Raw genomic sequence first — 21,238 nt, forward strand, 5'->3', positions numbered from 1 at the left:
TTCTGCAAATCGATTTTTGTTTTCTGCAAGACCATGGCTGATGCCCAAATCATTCCAAGCAGCAAGTAAATTGTTAATAAAGATGAACGTTTTAATATCAGTGCATAAAATCAGACCATTGTTAGTAATGCCTTTATTAAATGTGAACTAGGAATCAATACTTGCTTTTATTGAGTAAGTGAGAAAGGGAAAAAAAACCTTTTACTGCTCTGTCTAGTTAGCTGATTTGGAAGTATCAGGTTAAGCCTGACTAAACATCATTAACACCAGACTTCCTACTTCCAATACATTTTAAGAAAAATAAGTATTGTTTGTGATGATCAACAGAACATTTTGTTTAGTTAGCTCTTCAAGTATGTTCTACATTTTCATAATTCCTTTTTATCATAAAACAAAATGAAAGCGGCCTTTTTGGAAACCTCGTTGCAATTCAGTTCAGATGGATTAAGAGGGAATTATAAATTCTTTTTTTGCTAGATTTCTGGCTAGCCTCTGGTATCCATATGCATGGATATAACAAAGCAGGCAGTATGGATACTTGCCAATTTCTCACTACCTCATTTTCAAGAGCTTTCAGAGCAAATGACTATTCAGAAATTGAAATATTAGCATCTCTCTCAGCATCCTGTTATCCTGAATTTCACAGATTCTAGGTCACGTTTTATTTTCTTTTAGGAATCTGATGTGGGAAACTCTGCTTTCAAAACTAATGCAGTAAATTCTAAGGCATGCACCAAAAGGACAGCAGGTAGCACCTATTTTTCTGTAAAATTTAGTTACTGTCACCACTTCATGACAGCTCACACTTACCACATTTTTTCATTTACTTGCCAGAATAGCAAACATATTAAAGGGCAATATATATATATATATATATATATATATATAAAAATAAATAAAAAAGTGAACTCTTTCAAGGTAAGTATTTTGTTAAGCAGCCTCAAGAGACTAAATAATCAAGTAATGGAATGGCTATCCAGCAAAGCAGAGACTCCTCGAAGGTCTGATTTCTTCCACTTGGAGAAGCTGATGCAGTTAAATCTGTTTATTAATCAGAAGCACAATGAAATAGGCAGCGTTTGCTTTCAGGCAGTGAGGGATATCCTTTTGTGTCTGTCGAAGAAGCACTTCAAATTCTTTGTGACGCCTATAACCCCACAGGATTTGTTCCTTAATTTACTGTAGGGACGGACAAACAACAGGAGCTTTCAGTCCTGCCTTTACTTTCATTTTTATTTCTGGAGATAAGGACAACTTTTTTAAGCATGGAAAATACAGCTCTGTAGCTGACATTCAGTGCTTTCTGCTAGGAACTCTCTATGAATGGGAATCCGTATGCAAAATGTCCTCCTTTTTCCATCAACCTCACTCTCACTGTGGATTCACACAGAGCTGCCTGCTTGAAACACCACGCAACTAGAGGTTTGAAAATGCTATGGTTCATTAACGGGAAAAAGATGACAGCAAGATGCTGGTGAAAAACCTCAAATATTTGATCTTTTTTTTCTCATCAAATAATAGTCATCAAATGCAACGCTCCACAGCCCCCAACAACAGAGAAAATTATCTTGCTGTTCAAAATCAAGCTAAGCCACCTATATGCTGACTGTAGGAATATCAAGGAAATAAACTATTATTATTATATTTGCAACGGGTTTTGTAAGTAGGGACTTCTGTTTTGAAAATCCTCCTGCTTAACAGACTCCATCCTTTTTTCTCAGTAGTTTGCACAAGGAGGAAAAAAGTTTCAATTTGTATGCTATAAATCTTAATAGAAATTAATTGTACTCAGTATAATTAGCATTTTGGAGCTTCCTATTTATGACCTCTTTTCTGGAAGACAGTCTGGTTACACAAAGTCCAATGTCAGATAGCAAATCATTTTCCAGCTGAAATTAAAGGGAGTTATTTGGTTATATATAGCATCTTATCTTGCGTGAAGCTTAACAGGAGGGATATCACTGCACTAATTTAGAGAAAAATAAAAAATGCCTTCGGGGTGGGGGGAGAGGAATCTAAAAACCAGTGGATCTGGATCAAAATGAAGAAAAAAGAAGAGAAAAAGTATTTTAGTGAAGTATAACGGTGCACCTTCTCTTGTAAAAATATTGTCTATTGAATCTCGAAAAAATAAAAAAGGTTATTATATATAGTAAAAATAGGAAAGTAAATGTATCTAGCAAAGACAAAACACATTTAACTATCAGATATGGAGCCCACCAGTTTCTTGAAAAATCTGGAGTTAAAAAATGCTTTTTAAAAAGCTACAAACTTTCTAAAGCTAAAAATCAAACTCTTGCATTTATCTCAGTGAATACAACCTCACTGCAAAGAAGCCTCTGCTCTCCCCATCACGTTCACTAACCACACAGCTTGCTGAGTCCTCACAAGCCATTTTTTTTCTCTCCAGTCGCTACTGGTTTTGAGCGTTTGAGCTCAGATGCACTAACAGGATGCAGAGAAACTGGAGCAAATGCTCGAACACGGAGCAGTTTATTAAAAACTTTGGGTATGCAAATTGCAAAGCTAGAGAAAACATTCTGCACACCAGCACGCACGTGCACGACCAGAGCGCGCAGCGCAGCTTGCGTGTGGCTTAACACAAGCGTGATCAGTAGGATCGCGAGTGATCCCTGGCAGCTTTAACACAGAATGACAGCTAGCTATCAACTCAAAAATCTTGGCAGACAGGGCTTTTCCCATACTTAATTCCATCATCAAAAGAAAAAGAGAAAAATAAGGTCCTTTTTTAACAAACCACAGAATTCACTCCCTCTGCACGGCAAACCACTGTCCCAAAAGTGCTGGCTCTGACATGGCTGTAGCGTGTATTTTGGGAGAAACGCAGCATGGCCCACCAGCCTGGGCCCACGGGCCTCCCGGCAGCAGCATGGCCCATCAAACTGGGTCAGCTGCAGCCTCCGATCATCAGCACAGCAATAAAAAAGTGCTAGAAGGCTAATGGGCCAAAAGTACTTATAGGCTAAAAACTGCAGATGACATTTTAAGCTGAGGGCTTTTTGTGTTAGGTGACTGTCAAGGCTAAACTGAAAACCTAGAGAGTTTTCAGAATGGCTATTTGTTTGGAAACCCACCCCTCTACAACTGTTTTCAACTTAAAACCAAACGTAAACTCCTCTTTAGCATACTACGTGCACTTTTAACATATGCAGTTACTGAGATTCATTCTTTATGAAATGTCTTGAAAGACAGGATTTTTTGCAATAATATATTAAGAAAATATTCCTGGGGTGTTACATGGCTCTTCCTTCACCTGTGGGGTTTTTGTTTTAACCTATTTACAAAGCCTTATGTCAAACGTACAATTGTTTAAATCACAAATCACAGATTATAGCTTTGGAGGGTTCACTTTTATTGAAATTAAATCCTTTCTCATATCACCTGAAATGATTTTAACAGTAATGGGGAAAAAAAGGAGTGGTGGCAAAGGCTGCACTAGCCAAATATTGATTTTGTGGTTACAGTATAAAGAAATGTACTGGAAGACTTCCAAACACTTATTTATCATTTTCAAGTCCAAGTAACTTAAGCAGTCCAATGGCCAATAATTGTCTACTATCTATTAGAATAAGTAGGAGAATTATCCTGATAAGATTTGTACATTTCCTACTAGAAGATTAATCCGTTACTTGAACTGCAAAGTAGTAACAATTTACAGAAGCTGCCTGCATTTAAAGTAACACTTTTCATTTAGGGTTCCTACAAGATTTTGTACACCGAGGACAGGAATGTTTCCTGTTTTATACAGGTGAATACTGTGACAAAAAAAGCTTACACAGTTCACGTAAGTTCCCAAAGGAGAAAGAGACAAACAAATATCTGACATCATGATTCTAGCAAATTTGTTTTCTAAAAGGTCAATTATTCTGTGGCTTTGTGAACCTGTAAAGGACATATAATATATCCCTGTAAGCTGGGGAACAGTGGCAGCTCACAACATTCAGGATGTGTAGGTCCAGTTTCACGTAACTTGGTAAAATAACTGTATTTATTCAGAGAATCTTAATGGGATTTTTTCAACTGGAAGTTCAGCCTTTTACAATTTAAGCAGCCAAAAATATAAAAAACCTATCTATGAAAATCAGTATTTATGCCTGTATTTGTTAAATTGTTGAGACGGTCCTATTTACTTAGGGCCCAACACTGTGATACACTGTCTGCTTGACTCTCTCACATCACTGGGTTTAGGATCTTTTTGAAAATACTGGCGCTTCACAGAAGCGTGCCAAAAAACTCCAGAGCGTGAATGGGCAAGGAGGACTCTTAGAGTATGCTCCACAATGGCTTAGGGAGTAAAACCACAGCCATACAGTTACGTCCTATACATAAATGAGCATTCCCACAGCTAGATTCAATCAGCATCACCCCACTGACTGAAGTTACAGCAGTCCAGACCACCAAGGGTTTGACTCAAAGAGTCCAGCAAGTAAGTAAAATCTTTGAAACAAACTATAAAATGTAGAATATATTCATGTATAGCGTCAGAATGTGCTTTGCCTGTATTTGTTCTAGCTCTTTACAATGGTAACTGCTGTCCTTTCAGGCCAAGAGTATCACATTGAGCGGAACGTTCCCTGGATGGACAGCCCATCTCTGCTGCAGCTTTGGAGGCGACTGCACAAAGCAGGGCACCGGTAACTGGGTTCTGATCTCAAAGAGCATACTACGCCTTTAAGTTGCAACTTTCTCTAAACGAAAAACGTGCAACTGCTTCTGAAGTGCAGTGATTTCAAGACAGATGAGGTTAACAGAACGATGCCCACAATCAGCTCTGCGATCATCACATTTTTTTTACAAACCAAACGGACTAAAGTTAAAAAAACTGACCAAGTGCACTGCACGGGAAGGGTCTCAAATGCTCTCTGGCCTTCCTTCTGGCTGATTATGGACTTGTTCTCAATCACATCTCAACAGATTAAGTGCCAGGCCTCACACTGCATGATTTTCCCTGGCTGTAACAGTGCAGTCACCTTTGATGCCGGTGTGACTCTGCTGCGTTGCCCACTGTGTCACTACTTGCCTGTTGGAATGAAGAAGCCTTGTACGGTCAGATAGGCTCTGGGAATCACATTAGATCCACTGCAGCAGCTTATTTTTCTTTGCCCTTTCACCAGTCAGTCACTAATTGTTTTAAGGTCCATATTCTTCAAGGAGTTACAGTATGTAACTGTTAACATTATTGCAGGTAGTATTACAGCAGCAAGGGGAAACAGCTTTGACCTACTGCCTATATGGTGAATTAAATTAACTTCCCCACCCCCCACCCCCCCAAGAGAACATCATGCAAGTTTAACACTGTGCGTTCCTCGAGCTTTCAGTGAGCAGAACACTCAATTGTTTCAAGGAAAAGGAACAACCAGTACCTACTAGATTATTTGCTATCCATCGTTTGGCCTCTGTGTATAGAAAAGAATTTATACATTGCTCTGTTTAAATTCAATGATTTCCCTGAAACAGCTTGCTTTTAGTATTTGGAAATTGATTTTTAATATATTTTTTATTACCTCCTCCAACTTTGCATTTCTGCAAGCTTATTTGTGACAAAAATATTTTTTATTCTCCTTGTAAACATTTTTTGGCATAATTATTACAAAATTACATCTTCTAGTCTTGTTGACTCTCGTCGTGAATGTTGCAAGAACAGCTGATGGATTTTGCTGTGTCCATTTCTTAATGTCTTTGTGCCATGACTGTGCTCACTGACAGAACAGATGCTGAGATGTTTCTCACCTTTACTACTGATTCATCTGTCATAGCTACTAAATTTGTCTGACACACTGTGGTATGAAGAAAGACTGACAAGACAAAGCCTGTGCCTCTGTTACCAAAGTTTCCCTACGATGTTATGGTTTGCTGTCTTTACCGATCCCCAACATTCCATGAACAAAGAGAAAATGGGAAAAAGCAAGCAACAGGCAGACATTACACAGAAAAGCAGAAACTTACACCCAACTATCTTCATCTCTGCATCAGAAATAAAGAGGAGAGAGTAAAGGGAGAGGAAAGGGAGAGAAGCCAGGAAATTACGACAAGGAGAGAGAAAAAAAAAGAGAAAGAAACATCACTCACAAGTTGAAGATGAAGCATGCACTTTTCATCAGAGCATCAAAGTAAAAGACAGAATACTTATCAGCACATGGGGAAGGGAAGGGATGTCCTTTGGGGTACTGACAAACGCCATGCCTATGCAATAGATTTCTGATCAGCAAGTTCTGTATACAAATAAAGTTGCAATCCAAAAGGCAAGCAGCACATGCCTCATTGCTTTTATCTCTGGGGAAAGGTAAAATTGTCAGGATCAGATGGATGGTCTTAAACCCAGTCATAATTCAGAAAAGAAAAAAGAAAACCCACAAATGAACAAAAGCCCACCACACCTCTTCATGAGGCTGGTTTGACTCAATCCCTTCTGATTCGGACAAAAAAGAATTCAAGTCTTTATGATGCTCTTCTCTGATCACAACACAGTAGGAAACAAAGATCATTTTATCTTTAGAAATGAAGACAGGCATGGTTATTTTGTAGGCCATTAATCTTGTTCTGCATAACCATGCAAGATATAAGCACATAAAGACCAGTTAAACTTTATTTCTTAATGATGACCAGCTACCACAAACGTTGCTCAAATGCGAGTAAGGGAAAAAAATGGCTTGATACAGGAACTAATGCTACGGTTTAGAAAACAAAATGGGGCAAGAAAACTGTGTGATAAGACACAGCTACAGGATTTTAATGGTTAAAATGTGTACATGTGAAAGAATTTCCTAGTAAAACAGAAAATGAAAATGTCAGAACCTATAACCAAGAAGATTAATTTGAAACACTAGAGGCATTTACTTTTTAAAAAACAGATTTCTTGGTTCAGCAGAACGATCACTGCATATTTTAACAATACCAGGTGATGTAGCCTTTATTAATGTATTCATAAAGAACATTTTTAAATCAGTGCCTTGAAAAATCTGCATCCACTTGCAAAATACAACTGATGAACTTTCTGTGCTCTTTTCTGAAACAGGAAACCCTGTCTTTAATGAGAAAGAATCAGTTCTGAAGCAAAGCAAGGAAAAGGTAGTTTGACAATGACAATTAAAGCAGTAGACATAGTTGAGAACTGCTAACATGCATGACAGGTTTTTTGTTTGTTTGGGGCTTTTTTATAACCTCCCCTGACCCCAAAGTATTTTCGAGCTTTAGACAACACTAGTAAAGCTAAGAAAGAATGTTTGATTCTGGTTGTTACAACAGAAGCACAAAAAAACCCTGACAGGCATTCCTTGTTCATGTAACTTGGCTAATCCACCCGAAGGGTAACTCTGCCCAAATGTTCTATCCTGGACATCAGGTAAACTCAAAGCTCAGCTTGATCTGTTGTTCTAAAACCAGTAATTCTAAAAACAATTGTTCTAACAGGCAAGTATCTGCTGTCACTTGAATAATGTCAAACACACTTTTATGTAAAAAAAAAAGATAAGTAATTAGAATGAACACTGTTCCCTGCATCAGTGAGGTTACATTATATTTTAATCTCCTAATTTTTACAGAGATTTCATCATCCTGCAGAGTACCCAGGAAATGAAAATTTTTCTTCAGAGCACCATTCGCTGCTACCTCTCTCTTCAAATCTCACCTCTGCTCTGGTAATGTCCTAATTTAACATTATAGTGAAAATCTATTCACACTTCCATGGCTGTGTCTAAGGACATTTACAAACTGCCTTTCTCCGCAAACATAAGCAATTTTTTTTCCAGAATCAAATGCCTAAAGCTTTCCATCTAAGTGCTATATATGCAGCCCCCTTCTAGCCCCCTTTGAATTGAGAAGTTCTGGGTGTCCAGCAGCTCTGGAGAGGCAATAAGCATCTAACAGCAGAATGGTGGCTCTTTCACACATTTTTTTTTGTATCAAGTCAGTATTTTGAGCAGATCTATATATTTGAGCCCAATTCCAAACAGATTATCATCTTAAAATCTCTGTTTTATCCCACAAAAACTGTGGTTTTCACAAACATGACATTACCAAGCGACTACAGTCTTTTGAAGAATACCATTTAAAAAACTGATGGGCTGACCAGCGCCGGGAAGTTTACTACTTACACCCAGTAAGCCTTACAGTGGGAGTGCTGCAAACACACACTCTGGAATCAGGTTTTAATTTACTTAAACATCCAAGGTCTCTAGGCTGAATATCACAAAAAAAAAAAAAAACCAAAAAAACTTCAGATTTGTTGGACATCTTTTGCACTGAGGCAGTATTTTCACTAGAGTTCTTAGAGAAAGAAAGTTTGGAAATTTGAATTAGCTGCAATGAATAAAGAATTGTTAAAGTTTAGGGTAGGAGTACTTTTCACATGAAACTGCTAACTGGCTTGCTCAAGCCCTGGACAAAAGCATTGCCCAAAACAGCAGAAGCACAGGGAAGACAGCCTACTATGCCAGCTTGCAGAAAAAAAACAGGGCCCAGAAAATGGTAAAACAATTGAGGGGAACACTGAGGCCATAAAGCTATTCCTTAGGCTGGCTAAAATTCAGTGGTCTGAAGCACCTAAGGGACAGCTTTATACACAGAAATGGAGGATAAAGCAGTTCTTACAGGAGAATCAATTCACTTATAAAGGTATGCAAATGTTATTGTTGATGTTGACTTTTCTAGCTGTGATCTAGCTGGTCTAGCTGACACATCCAGCTGTGATCTCAATTACAGCAGATCACCGTGCAGCAGCTGTGCCTGCATATCAACAGACAATATTTAATCTCTTCTCTCTTTGGGTTAAGACTGAAACTGCTATAAGGTCACTAAAAACTAGAATCTATAATTGTCATTATAGCCCACCTCCTCTGCTGCTCTGTTACTATTATTTCCAAGTTTGTTAGTAAATAAAACACATACTGTTCTAAATCCTGTTACTTTAGTTTCTAGAAATTCTTCCTACCTACTCCCTATTTTTATTGTGCTTTCTGAAAAGCCTCCATAACAAGGCCACAACAACTACTTTTGATACTGATGCGTCACTACTGCAGTCTTTCAAGTAATAAAATCTGATACTTTTCCCATTATGCTTTCATAAAATTTCCCATGTCTGCAAAGTCACCCTTGGCCTTGGTTATAACGCATAGCAAAGCAGTAGTATTTCAAATGCTATACATGTAATATAATTTGTAAGCCCATTTCTTACTACACTGTAAAAGTGAAGGCAGTATAATGCCAGGTTTTATATCTATTGATTGCATTCTGGTTTCCTCCCTAAATGAACTCTTGGCTATGCTGGGGCTACCTCACCTTGTGCCAAAATAAGAAGCATCTCAAGCTGCTGCTCCAGAAGTAAGGAGCAAATGAAGTACAGCAATGCTTCAGTCAAGACCACTGTTGCAGGGACTACGTGCTCTGTAAGGCCAGCTGGAAAATCAGACCAGATTTGCAGCCTCATATATTGTCAACCATTACAAAAGGCTCATACTAATTCCAAAAATCAAGGCAGCAAAGTGGAAACTCTTTCCAGGCTTTGGATTATTGGGAAGAAGAAATTGATGCATTTTAAAAGAAACATCTCTATGCTTAGCATCCATGAGGGATATCTAACTGGCAGGGGAGGTAGGGAGAACATCAAAGCAATCTTTCCAGATCAACTTCCATGCATGTGAATGTAACAATCTATTACTACAATGTTTGTTGATTAAAATGTTTTAGCATCCCTCCCTGAATCTGGAATTGGCATTTATTGATAAATAAGGCAACTCTTCTATTATCAATGTTCTTCGAGTAAAGCACCCATTCCTGTGGGACTTGTCTAGGAGAGTATGAGAAAAAAATTACCAATATTTTAAGATAAGAGCTGTTATGTTTACCTGGCATTATAACATCAGGAAAACCCAACTTCCTGGTAACAGAAACGCCTCTGTTAAAGATCATGGGGTTTTCCCTTCGAATCTGCTCCATATCACCACGAAGAAGCTGAAGAGATATTATAAGTCCTGGAAAAAACCCCAAAGTTGTTAATTTTTTCAGACCTAAGAATTACATGTCTGTACACAGAAGGCATGTAGGTAATATAATGCTTTGCTCCACAGTTAATTTAATACAAATACATAAATACAGAGTTCTTTTCTCCCATGGAGTAATTTAAAATTGAAATGGAAGAAACCAAACTGCTTTAAGGGATCAGTTAAGAGCGTAACATTGTGTTAAAATACATTTTTTTAAAATCAGAATACTTAATTTCACAGAGATATCGCAAGAGACAGTGAGGTACTTAACACTATTTCTGTTCCTCACATACAGCAGGTTACAGCACACATATGAGCAATGCTACCTCTATCTGAACTACCACATCACACAATGTCATAGAATATCTCTAAAGTGCCTTTGATCCTGCTTAATACCATAAAAAAAAATAAATTAGAAAATCCTCAAAGCATAACTGTTCCACTTTTAACTATTTCATACAGGAATATTGATTTTAATGAAATTCCCTTCAGTACCCTGGCAAGTTTCAAGAGCACCAACTAGTCAAAGTGACTTCTGCAGCTAGCTCTTTCAACGCGACCTGATGTTCAGTACATCAACCAAATAGCTGGACTAGGAATAATTACACAGTTAATCTCAGTCCAACTGCTTTCCCTAGTTGCTTTTAATTTAAAGCATACTACACCCCTAAAATGAGGATAATGTATCGGTAAGGTTACAAAGTCAAGTGTTGTGATACCAGAAAACGCCAGGATTAAGCTCAACCATGCAAGCTTAGTCTCATCTGCTGAGTATATATTACCAGCTTCACATATCAATGTGAATTACATTTACACAGCAATTTTCCACAACCTTTATCTCATCTAATGACTGCCAGTTAGTCAACAGTTTTTTTCTATCCTCTGTTCACTCAGTGGAGCGGCACATATGAAAACAGACACTGCCTTGTACAGTCTTGCCTGCGCCAACTAACGTTTTGCTATTTCCTAAGCTGTATATATGAGCTTTGCAGACAATATTTAGTTGCCATTTTGTTAGACAAGTTACCAGGGGAATGAAACTGGTAATATCATGTACCTCCCACCCACTTTCTGCTCTCTTCCCTTGAAATAATTTTCAAGCCCGTTGTTTGACTTCAGCCAAATCTGGCAAATAGCTAGCCAGATAATATGAAGGTTGCATATGTTGAATGAACACTGGGAGTTGGGATGAAAAAAAGAGCATAAAGCCTTAAAACAAAGGGAAAGGCAGGCCAACCAGCCAGCTGGACAATCAGCATGTATGTACTCCAAAGCTGCCAAAACAGGGACTTGCAACTGTCCAGCTAAGTAGGCAGGACAGCGCTGCAAAGCACTGCAGGGAAAGCAGAGGCTTTATCACCACGGAAAAAATTCAACCCCTTTGAATACCATGTGCAACGTGCATCTGTGTGTGCAGGCGCTACAGAAGGTTTAACAGAACACAGGAGGCAAAATCACTAGAAATCAGTCTTGACTATTTTTGCCACTTACAGAAAAACTTGTTTATTTTATATCCTCTTTTGCTATTAAAAACAAACAAATAAAATTAAATTGAAAATTCCAGCAAAAATGACTGGAGCAAATTTGGAAGTTCAGACCTCCCCACATCCAACCCCCCCAGTACTTAGCAAACAGCACTAGAATTAATCTATTATCTATAAAAATCAGTCACTGGAAATAACAGAATATGTCATTTTCCAGCATGGTATTACATGTGTTACTTACGTGATGCCCTCCCACATATTCCACCCCCAAAACCTTCTTGCTCTGCCCATGAGGTTTTGTACATCTACTCTCCAGTCCCCTTTTCTGCTCAGCCTATCCTCCCAGTTCTTTTCTACTCCTTGCAGCAGATCTGAGGGATTACTTTTACACAAGCCCTGGGAAGGTGGGGAGAGAAAGAACCAGTGCGTTTTTCTTCAGGGAAAAAATCACACTTGTGATTTGAGCACTTTCTCACTCTAAGAGCAGGCTCTGAGATCCAAACCGTATTATTTACGCTTAAATAATGTCAGCCTGCAACACTGCCCCTGCCACCAGGGCAATACCTCTGCCATGTTTCAACCTCTTATTCCAGAGATGCATTAGATCTTAAGGAAACGTTTGAAATCATTATTTTGAAAAGCCAAAGGCAAGGATAAAAAGCTACTATTTCTTTCTGCTCTTCAAAAAAGCTCACGCTTGATAAAAAAAACCTTTAGGCAGACCCCTGGCATTGGAAATAAATGCAAGTTTTCAAAATGTAAACAATTCAGGAAAATCTTTTAAGAAGTGGTAGATGACCTTAACTGTAACAGGAGGAACAGCAGGGAAGGAGATCAGCTTTCCAGGTAATAAAATCTGAAACCTGAAAACAGTTTCATTTGCTTATTATTGTGCTTAATATCTTCTATAGAAGTGTGAACTGTATATTCCACTACAATACTCAATATGCAGTCAAGTGAAATTAAGACGGTATCAGTATTGGGACACCGGTAAGCTGATGAATCAGGCACTCAGTAATGAATGCCAAACTAGCTGTAGCAAAGCAGAACTGTAACCTGCCGGCTGGTTCATTGGAGATGGAATAGTAATGATAGGTCTGAATTAGTGAACTACAGATACCACTAAATGAAGTAACAAGATAGGACAAGATTTACCTTCCATATTTATCTGCCATTAGCTAGGAAAATAAAAATGGATTTGAAAGGTGTCAAAAAACTCCGCCAAGACAGTTATTCTCCTGAACTATGTAATGAAACATTTAGTACTGAAACTATCACAGAGAGTCCTCTGGATAATTAATTTGTAAGTATGAAAACACTGCTTATTTTCTGGACAGTCAGGCAAATACATTACAACAAATTTAAGCTCTGGCTTTCATTCTGTTGACAGGGCTGCACGGTATCCTCAGGAGAGCAAGCCTCAGATATGTGCTATACCTGGAATTTTCAAGGGAATACAGGATGAAAAGGAAGACAGTTTTACTCAGGGAAATTTTGATGAATAAAATTTAAATTCTTCATTTCCTGTGCAGCCAAGTCTGGTCACAGTAACTTAAGCCAGTATCATGAAAAAAACCCTTTTAAAGGAGTTCTGCCAATGCCAATTGCTGCTCATGTTGTATCCTCCCACGGGCGAGCAGTTTTCAGAAGCACAGATACTAAGTGAAGATTCACAGAGTAAGCTAATACTATAGCAGACCACTTGCTCTCTCTGCTGCTGACCTCTCTTGAGATAAAATAACAATACAGATATAATGATGAAGGTTATTTAGCATGCTGAATTAATATTATTGTCTGCCATATTTCGGAACAAAAAAAAATCAGGTGTTTGTTTTTTTTTTTTTTTTTTAATTTCCTGGTTAAATTGGCATATGCAATACAGATTTTCACCTGTAAACTGAACGTGAATGAATTTTAGCTAAACTTTTAAATCACAAGTAGGAAAATTCAGCTATGCATAATCACACATCTCACTGAATTTGCCTGCTATAAATAATTAGCAGTTTCCTAAAGGAAATCTTCAGCTGTTATTATGACAAAAATGCACAAATAAATATTTACCATAGTTTGAGCTGGGTGCCGTGTATTTGGTGCTGGACTTGCGAATAATATTTTCATGGATCTGGCACCATTCATTTTCGTTGTTACACCTAAAATAAAAGAACACTAATTCAAGTTAAAAGCTTTCTGCTGAACCGTCTTAGGACAGGAGAATCAGCTTTGCTGTAGAGCTACCGTGAAAGGCTGGGGGGTTTTGATGCATGAGAGAAATCCCACATACTCTTGTTTTTAAAAGCGGAAGGAAACAAACCCACGCCTAACATGCATAACCCTTTTTATGGACACTATGGAGCCTGCGGTGACTTTTCAGTCATCAAAGCCGTTGTTTCACTCTTCATATTATGACCAAACAAAGAAAGCTCTGGACACCGTATTTGAAACCTGTGAACGTAGAAAAACAATTTTAAGCTGAAATTAACTGTTGCCATATATTACCTTTTTGGTTTTAACTTTTAAAAAAGTGAAAATCAAGAAATACAAAGTGAAATTTGAAAGACTAAATAAAACCCGGATTTCTTTTTAGTATCTCAGGCATCTGCAACAAGACTTTTGCTTACCTACGTATTTTAGAGAATGCCTTGAAAGATGATGCAACTCCCCCCACAAACTGTAGGACAAAAATATATAACACCACAGAGTATGCTTCTGTATGTGTACCATCTTCTGAAGGAATATTTCACGACTGTTTATTCATCTACATGTTATTTTAATAAGCATTTGTAAATACTGTTATACTTCATTTCAGTTACATTACCACCTGTAAATCCTCAATAGATTTCTAAGATAGAAACGACAATGTAATTATTTGTCAACAGATTTCTCGTACTTTCACTCATTAATTTTTCACCAGGAAAAATGCCACTGTTAGTTCCACCAGCACACAGCAGTTTGGTGCTGGGATTGTAATGTTTTTCAGACGCTATTCCGGCAGGAGAGCTGACTGCATCGCCCTTGATGAAACACTCGGATTCAAACCCACTGGATGTACATCTGGCCAAGACCACTTAATGGCAGTACCTACAAACAAAACTGTTCTAGACATTTCCTACCAACTCTATCTTCCTGCGAACACAAAGGAGCTGAGGAACAATGGCAGGTGGGGGAACAATGTCAGGCGCAGGAGGCTGGCCAGCACACTGTGCAGGTGCGAAATCCAGTAGGATGACTCACCAGAAAGGCTCTCTGGATCCCTTTGATGACTGCACTGGGTTACTGCCTTTGGTGATACAGGGCTCATTATGGGATGCTGGGGAAGAGCATTTTGGGATTGTTACAGACTTAATGTGGATTGTAGGGAAACAGAGGGATAATGGTATAAAATGGCCCATTCGGATGTAAATAGGTTGCTGTCAGTATGCTTGTCTGACCATGCCCTGTGCCTGAACTGAGTGCCTAAAGCTAGGGACGGAAGGGATCTGTAGTGTGTATTTTTATGTATGTATGTATCTTTTCCACCAAGAAGTTTTTACCCTGACAAACCAGAGAGGAAAACAGGATGAGGCCTTTGGTGCTTTATGTGTTTGTATCAGCGTGTACTTTCGCCCGTGTTGACTTGTGTGGCTGGCTGTACACGTGTGTGTTGTGTGTATGTGCACACGTGGGATATAGGTGCCTGGCTGGACCTGCGGGCATGGAGCTGGGGCAGCTTCACCTCTGTCAGGCTGCTGGATTCAGCAGCTCCTAACGTCTCCCATCACCATTCCAATGCCCTTAAGAATTTTGGAGATTTTAGACTAATCACGTGACATTGCATGCACTTACATGAGAATTTCCTTCTGTTCATTTTTTTTTTTTAATGGCTAACTGCCAATTCCCTCCTGCATTCTCAACCTTTCTCAGGACTGTTTCCTCAGATTGGAATATATAATCTTCAAAATACAAGTTAATGAGAATTATAAAGACAACAAGAAGGTAAGAAAAGAACGAAGAATGGACTATGCTCTCTACTGCAGCATGATGATGTTCCCTTGCAATAAAATCAGGCTATGAAACCATGCAGTGGAAAGTCAAAATCAGTATCAATTACTGTTCTGCTCCATGCCTTATGTATAAATACTTTGAAGTGGGGAAACATTTAAAAAAAAATCCTCTGTAAATCACTATCTCTATCTATAGCTCTATAGATATTCTCATCACTCTGATGGCAAGATTCTGGAGAGAAATTAGGGACACTGCAGCATTTGGAGATTACATTGTGACAGAGATGGCTGAGAGCACCAGAAGCAGATGTTTCAGTCTCCTTCCCAGCCATGGAGAAATACAGATTACTCTTAATGATAGCCCACAAAAAAAAAAATAATAATCATGAGCAGAGAGCCAGCAAAGCAGGAAAGAGAACAAGAGCACACCTGAATGCTTGCTTCTTTCTGGATCTTGGGTACCTGAGTCAGAAATGCCATACTTCTGTTTAGGATCCAAAGCCAAAAAAGCAAGAATTGCAGTGCCACTGAGAAAGCAATGAAGGAAACAAGCCCCATGTTCTGAGTCAGTAGGCTACTGGTCCATTGTATGAGAAACATACATTAGACTGGGGTGGGGTGGGGAGGCAAAGAATTGAAGTGCCCCTCTTTATTAAGCTATTACATGAAAGACAATCCATATAATCTCTCTTGTGAGCTGTGTTTTTAATGAAAGTGACTACAGCTGTTGTGTTTAGCACTGGATTCAGTGTCATCAGCACCCTTAGAGGTCTCCTGGGTCTCTCTGTACAATCAGGCCCCTAGGAGATACAGGCAGACCTTCAGTTTCATTAGCTTTCCCTGTTTCCAGGCAGTGACTAATGCCTAAACTCTTTCACAGAGTTAGGGTATTAACTTACATATTCAAAGACAACAAACCTCAGGTATTAAAACAATGGCAGGGACCAAACTGTAGGCATAATATAGGTTTGGAACTGCTGAAGCATTTCTCTGACTTACCATTTTGGAAAATAAAAAATCCCTATGTGTGTGTGTATATTTATATATATATACACTTACTGAGCTACATTATTGTATCATTTTTATCTGTATACTTTGAGTCTTTTTTCATCCTGCAACTTTTATTCAACCCAAAATCCGACTCCCATAGAAAGTAACCCATGCTATATGTTTAGTGAACTACCCAAAACTTTTCAAAAAGCAAAGACACAGTCTTGACCCCTTAGAAAAAATTTCTCCAATTACAAGATATATTCACAAGCATATTTTGTAAATGACTGTTTACACAACATACCAATATTTAACTAGTATTTGTTTACATGTTTCTACTTTCAGTTGGGAAAAGACATTACTTGGTTAGTCTGGATCTAGCACACTGTGCTCAGTTCTGGGTTCTCCAGTACAAAACAGACAATTGGGGAGAATCCTGTGGATGGGCAGGTGGCTGGAGCACACACTGTTGGAGGAGAGGCTGAGGGACCTGGGCTTTTTCAGCCTGGAGAGGACAAGGCAAGAAGGAGAACACAAACAGCAGCCTTCAAAGACCTACAAGCAATTATTAAGACAAAAGAGCCAGCCAGATTCTTCAGTGGTGCATAGTGAGATGGTGTAAAGCAATGGGCATAAACACGAACAAGAAAGGTTCAGACAGGACATTAGAAAAAGCTTTTCCATGAGGACAGTCAAGCACCGTTGGAACAGGTTGCCCAGAGAGGCTATGCAGTCTCCATCCATGGAGGTTACTGAGACACGACAGGAGAAAGCCCTCAGCAACCTGGTCTGATCCCACAGCTGGCCTTGCTCGGAGGAGGGTGGACTAGAGAGGTCCCTATCAACCTGAATCAGGTTTCTTATTTACCTTAACACCAAAATCACACAATTTTATTTGCACTAGTATATGTAAACCTGTATAACAGACCTGCTAAACTCACTGAACTCGAATGGAATCATACTGGGGAAAAAGTGCCATCACTGCTATAGCTTGTTATCACATAATGAAGTAAAAACCAGCAATGCAGACTACAAGCCTTCAGCTCCTAGCAAGACAGGAGTCTTGACACCTAAGTAACTTGCAAAACTTCTCCCAAGCATATTAACTTTTTTTCGGTTTTCTTGTTTCCCCCCAAGAGGTACACAATGTCGGCAAGATCAGCGTAAGCTACAAACCAGCTACTGTGAAAACAGCAGCGATTTTTTTGTCTTCTGCATTATGTAGCTGAAGAATAGTATGGCAAAAGGAATTATGGCTATCTAGAACAAGTAGTAGCTGGTAATTTTCCATGGCTTCAGTATTATGAAACCATATACTGCCAAGAGTAACGAGATAACCCACAAAGCCTGTCACGGCACACTTACTGACCCCCCCCGCAAATGTTGATTATTATAAAAGGAAAAAGAACATAGACAACTTGGAATAAATTAAACACAAAGCACAGACAGTAAAAAAGGAAAAATGGAGAAAAAAGAGGAAGAGTTACTTCCTCCCAGCCCAGCATGCTATCCAAAAGTATTCATGTAATTAAAATGCTGATCAGACTGTATTCCTAGGTTATCTGGTGCGGTTAGACTGGGATTATCCCACCTGAAATCTCAGCTCCACCTATATCAACGTTCCTCCTTTCTCTGCAGTGGGTTTCTCTGCAGTACCAGACATCTCAGCTGATTGTTAAAAACGTAAGGACATTAAAAAAAAAACAAAAGAAAAAAAGAGCTTGCCACACTGGCAACAAGAGATACTATTTGGGCAGGCTGCGTGAGCAGCCAGGCCCAGGCCCCCTGCTCCCTGAGGCTGCTGGACTGCAGCTGCTGAGGTGTGCGATTGTGTCTTTTCCTATTCCTCTGCTTACGGACCTGTTGTTCATAAACCTGTCTAGTCCCCTTCGGGCCTGCTAATACTGCCTGTCTTCACAACGTTCTGTGGCAGCCCAACCCAGAAGATCATTACCTGCTTTCTAAGGAAGTACTTTCTTCCATCTTTTTTTGATATCATCTCCTACCAATTTCATTAAGCATCCCTAATTCTTGTACTATTGTGTTCTGTGAACAACAGTTTACCCTCCACCATGATTTTGTAAGTCAAGTCTTGGTCATATCCCTTCCTACCACCACTTTTCTTCTTTTTGAAGGTGAAGCTCCCCACATTCTCAATCTCTCTCATAAAGAAAAGACTATGCTGTTAAACATTTTAGTTGCTCTACTCCATACCTTCTGTGACTACTATATCCTTTTTGGGAGGAGAGATCAGATATCCACAGAGTAACTCGAGGCAGGTCAGCACTGCAGTGACCTTCCAGAACTTAACAGTGTGACAAACTGACTATACTGGCACTCCCCAAAACAATCTCTCAAAACCAAAACACAACAGAAACATCAAAGAAAGTAAAACTGCACTAACTCAGAACTTTAACCAATATTCAGCTTACTTGTCACGAAAAAATAACCATCTTTGCATTGCCAAGATATTAAAAGTCATTTATCCTACCACAGATAATATTCTCCTTGAAGGAGAGAGATAACCTATAGGAAAAATTCTATACCATCCTCACAGATAAGACTATAGAAAACTTCTAACCTCTGATAATGTTTTTACTTGCTGTACCAGCCTCTGGAGTCAAGTTAAAATAGACTTCAGCCTCCAATGACTTATGCCTGCAAATTAACCTGGAACAAAGTTATCCCAAAATCAACGGACTGTAAAGATAGCTTTAAGCTAGTTTTGTACCAACTACCAATATAAGCTGCACTTCACATTTCCTGAACACAAAGAAGAAGAATATTCTCCCAGGTCTGAAACGCTAGCCTGAAAATACTTGCTTGCTGTGCATTTTATTAACATTTCACTTGTCTAAATACCAAACACACTACAAAATATACTTCTCATTTAAATAAGAATTTTCTCCTGAGCCATCCATCACCTTTTCAGGTTGGCTGGTTCTACAGTAAATTTACCACATGGAATGTTTGCCATACTGCATCAGACCCTGATGTCAGACAGATGGGGACAGAAACGCGATGTACGCTCTTGTCCAGCTGGGCAAATAGCAACAACTGAGTATCAAAAGGGAAAGGCATTCAGGCAGTACACCACATTAAGAGGTAGGAATTTTAAGAGCTAGTGCTGGAGAAAGAGGAAAAAAACCCAAAGGGCTGTGAGAAAATAAGACAAAAAATAAAACTGAAAAAGATAATATGAAAGAGAAATATATGAAGTTTTAGGGGAATGGGATGATTGGCATAGAGTCATGTTCAATGAATAAGAAATTCCATTGAAGATAAAAATTCATATAAAAATATGAACTCAAGTGATTGCAGGAAAAAAAGAATCAAGAATTTAGTTTCCATCTCACTTTTTAAATATTTTACATGTATATTATTAAAAAGAATTTTAAAAGTAATCCTTCATGCTTTGACATAATGAGCTTATAACTAGAGCTGCGGTACTATATCCTCTTAGTAAGATTATAACATAACTGTGGGATTAACAGAAAAATCTGGATTGTGAGAAAGAAGTATTTTTCAGACATAAATCTTTAACAACAATAAGGCAAGCTGAGAAAGACTGGTGAGGTAAATTGATTTCCCCCCCACCCCTGATAAGCACTCTCCTCTTGTGGATCCAGCAAAAGTCTCCATTGAAACACCATGTCTTTGCTTCAGCCTTTGTTAGGTTTTCAGTCTCAGATTTTTTCCAGCTTCTCCCTGTGAAAAGGCTTTTCTGGCTGTACGCTGCCTCATTTGTGGCAGTTGTAAGCTTTAGCATTAGCCAGACAGTGTACAAAAAGAATGCTTTTTACTTTAAAAATAGAAATATACCTCTCTCCTTATTTCATTTTTATGATGTTTTGGGGTTGGCCTGAGGCATTTTAACAATAATCAAAACGAGAGCAGCAGATAAGAGAGTCAGTTCAGCGTTGTTTAAGTGTTCGTATACAGTTTTAAACTTACAAAGGACAAAAATCTGTCATTTCAATTTTAGTCTACAAAGCAAGAAATGGTAGGTTAGCTACAAGAATGTGCAAAGCGAAGCTGCAAGCAGATAAATCTGTGAAAACTTTCAGTCACGGCAGACCAAGAGCTATTGAAGCTGCAAAAGGGATAAGCTGGTGCTGTTTGGATAGATCCCTTTTCCCTTCTGAAGATTTTTGTTGGAGGTTTACAGAGAACACTCCAAGGAGCAGTTAACGTGAAAATATGCTGTACAAGTTTTACAACCACCCAAGTGAATGATAGTAGTGATAAAAAATTACAAGCATCTGCTTAGAGAGCTGAATTCTGTTCCAGGCCCTACCTCCTCTCTGGGAAGGCAGGAATGGCTGTGCATGGATGCTGGAAACAAAGGGTGTGGGGAAGCAGATCTGCAGAACAACAGCTGATATAAACACTGAGGCAGATCCAGCTGGTATTTGGGTGATGTGGGAGGAATCCACATTACCGAAACACTTCAGGTTAAGAGGAGGAAAAGGGGAGCTCTCCATCCTGTGATTTTTTTTGATCATAGTCCTAGGACTTTAGATTGCTCTAACTGGTTGCATGACTTTATTTGTCACTGACAAACAGAGAAGTCCAGTATTTTACAAGCTTTTTCTCTCCCATCTTTCAGTGAGTAAGAAGCTAAAGGTGCATTAAATGGGAATCAAACCAGAAATGTGATTTGAGAATGTTCCATTACTGTAAGCATTCAAAATGTTGCAGTTGCAATATATTAATATCACACCTACAAGGCCAATATTAACATAAATTCTATAACCAAAAACCACTGGTCTGAAATAAGCTA

General features: G+C 38.8%; 1 protein-coding gene across 12 annotated transcripts in view; it reads right to left on the reverse strand.

The window, feature by feature from the left end:
* DOCK3 (dedicator of cytokinesis 3) overlaps window positions 1–21,238 on the reverse strand; it is a 224,660-nt gene that overhangs the window by 77,952 nt on the left and 125,470 nt on the right. For all 12 annotated transcript variants that reach the window (XM_040590724.1, XM_040590720.1, XM_040590726.1 and 9 more), the window contains exons 13-14: window positions 13,547–13,635; window positions 9,864–9,989 (exon numbers count right to left, since the gene is read on the reverse strand). In XM_040590724.1, coding sequence (XP_040446658.1) covers window positions 9,864–9,989; window positions 13,547–13,635 — 215 coding nt within the window. The remainder of the gene's footprint in view (window positions 1–9,863; window positions 9,990–13,546; window positions 13,636–21,238) is intronic.

This window comes from Falco naumanni, chromosome 4 (genome assembly GCF_017639655.2).
Source record: "Falco naumanni isolate bFalNau1 chromosome 4, bFalNau1.pat, whole genome shotgun sequence".
Taxonomy (NCBI): domain Eukaryota; kingdom Metazoa; phylum Chordata; class Aves; order Falconiformes; family Falconidae; genus Falco; species Falco naumanni.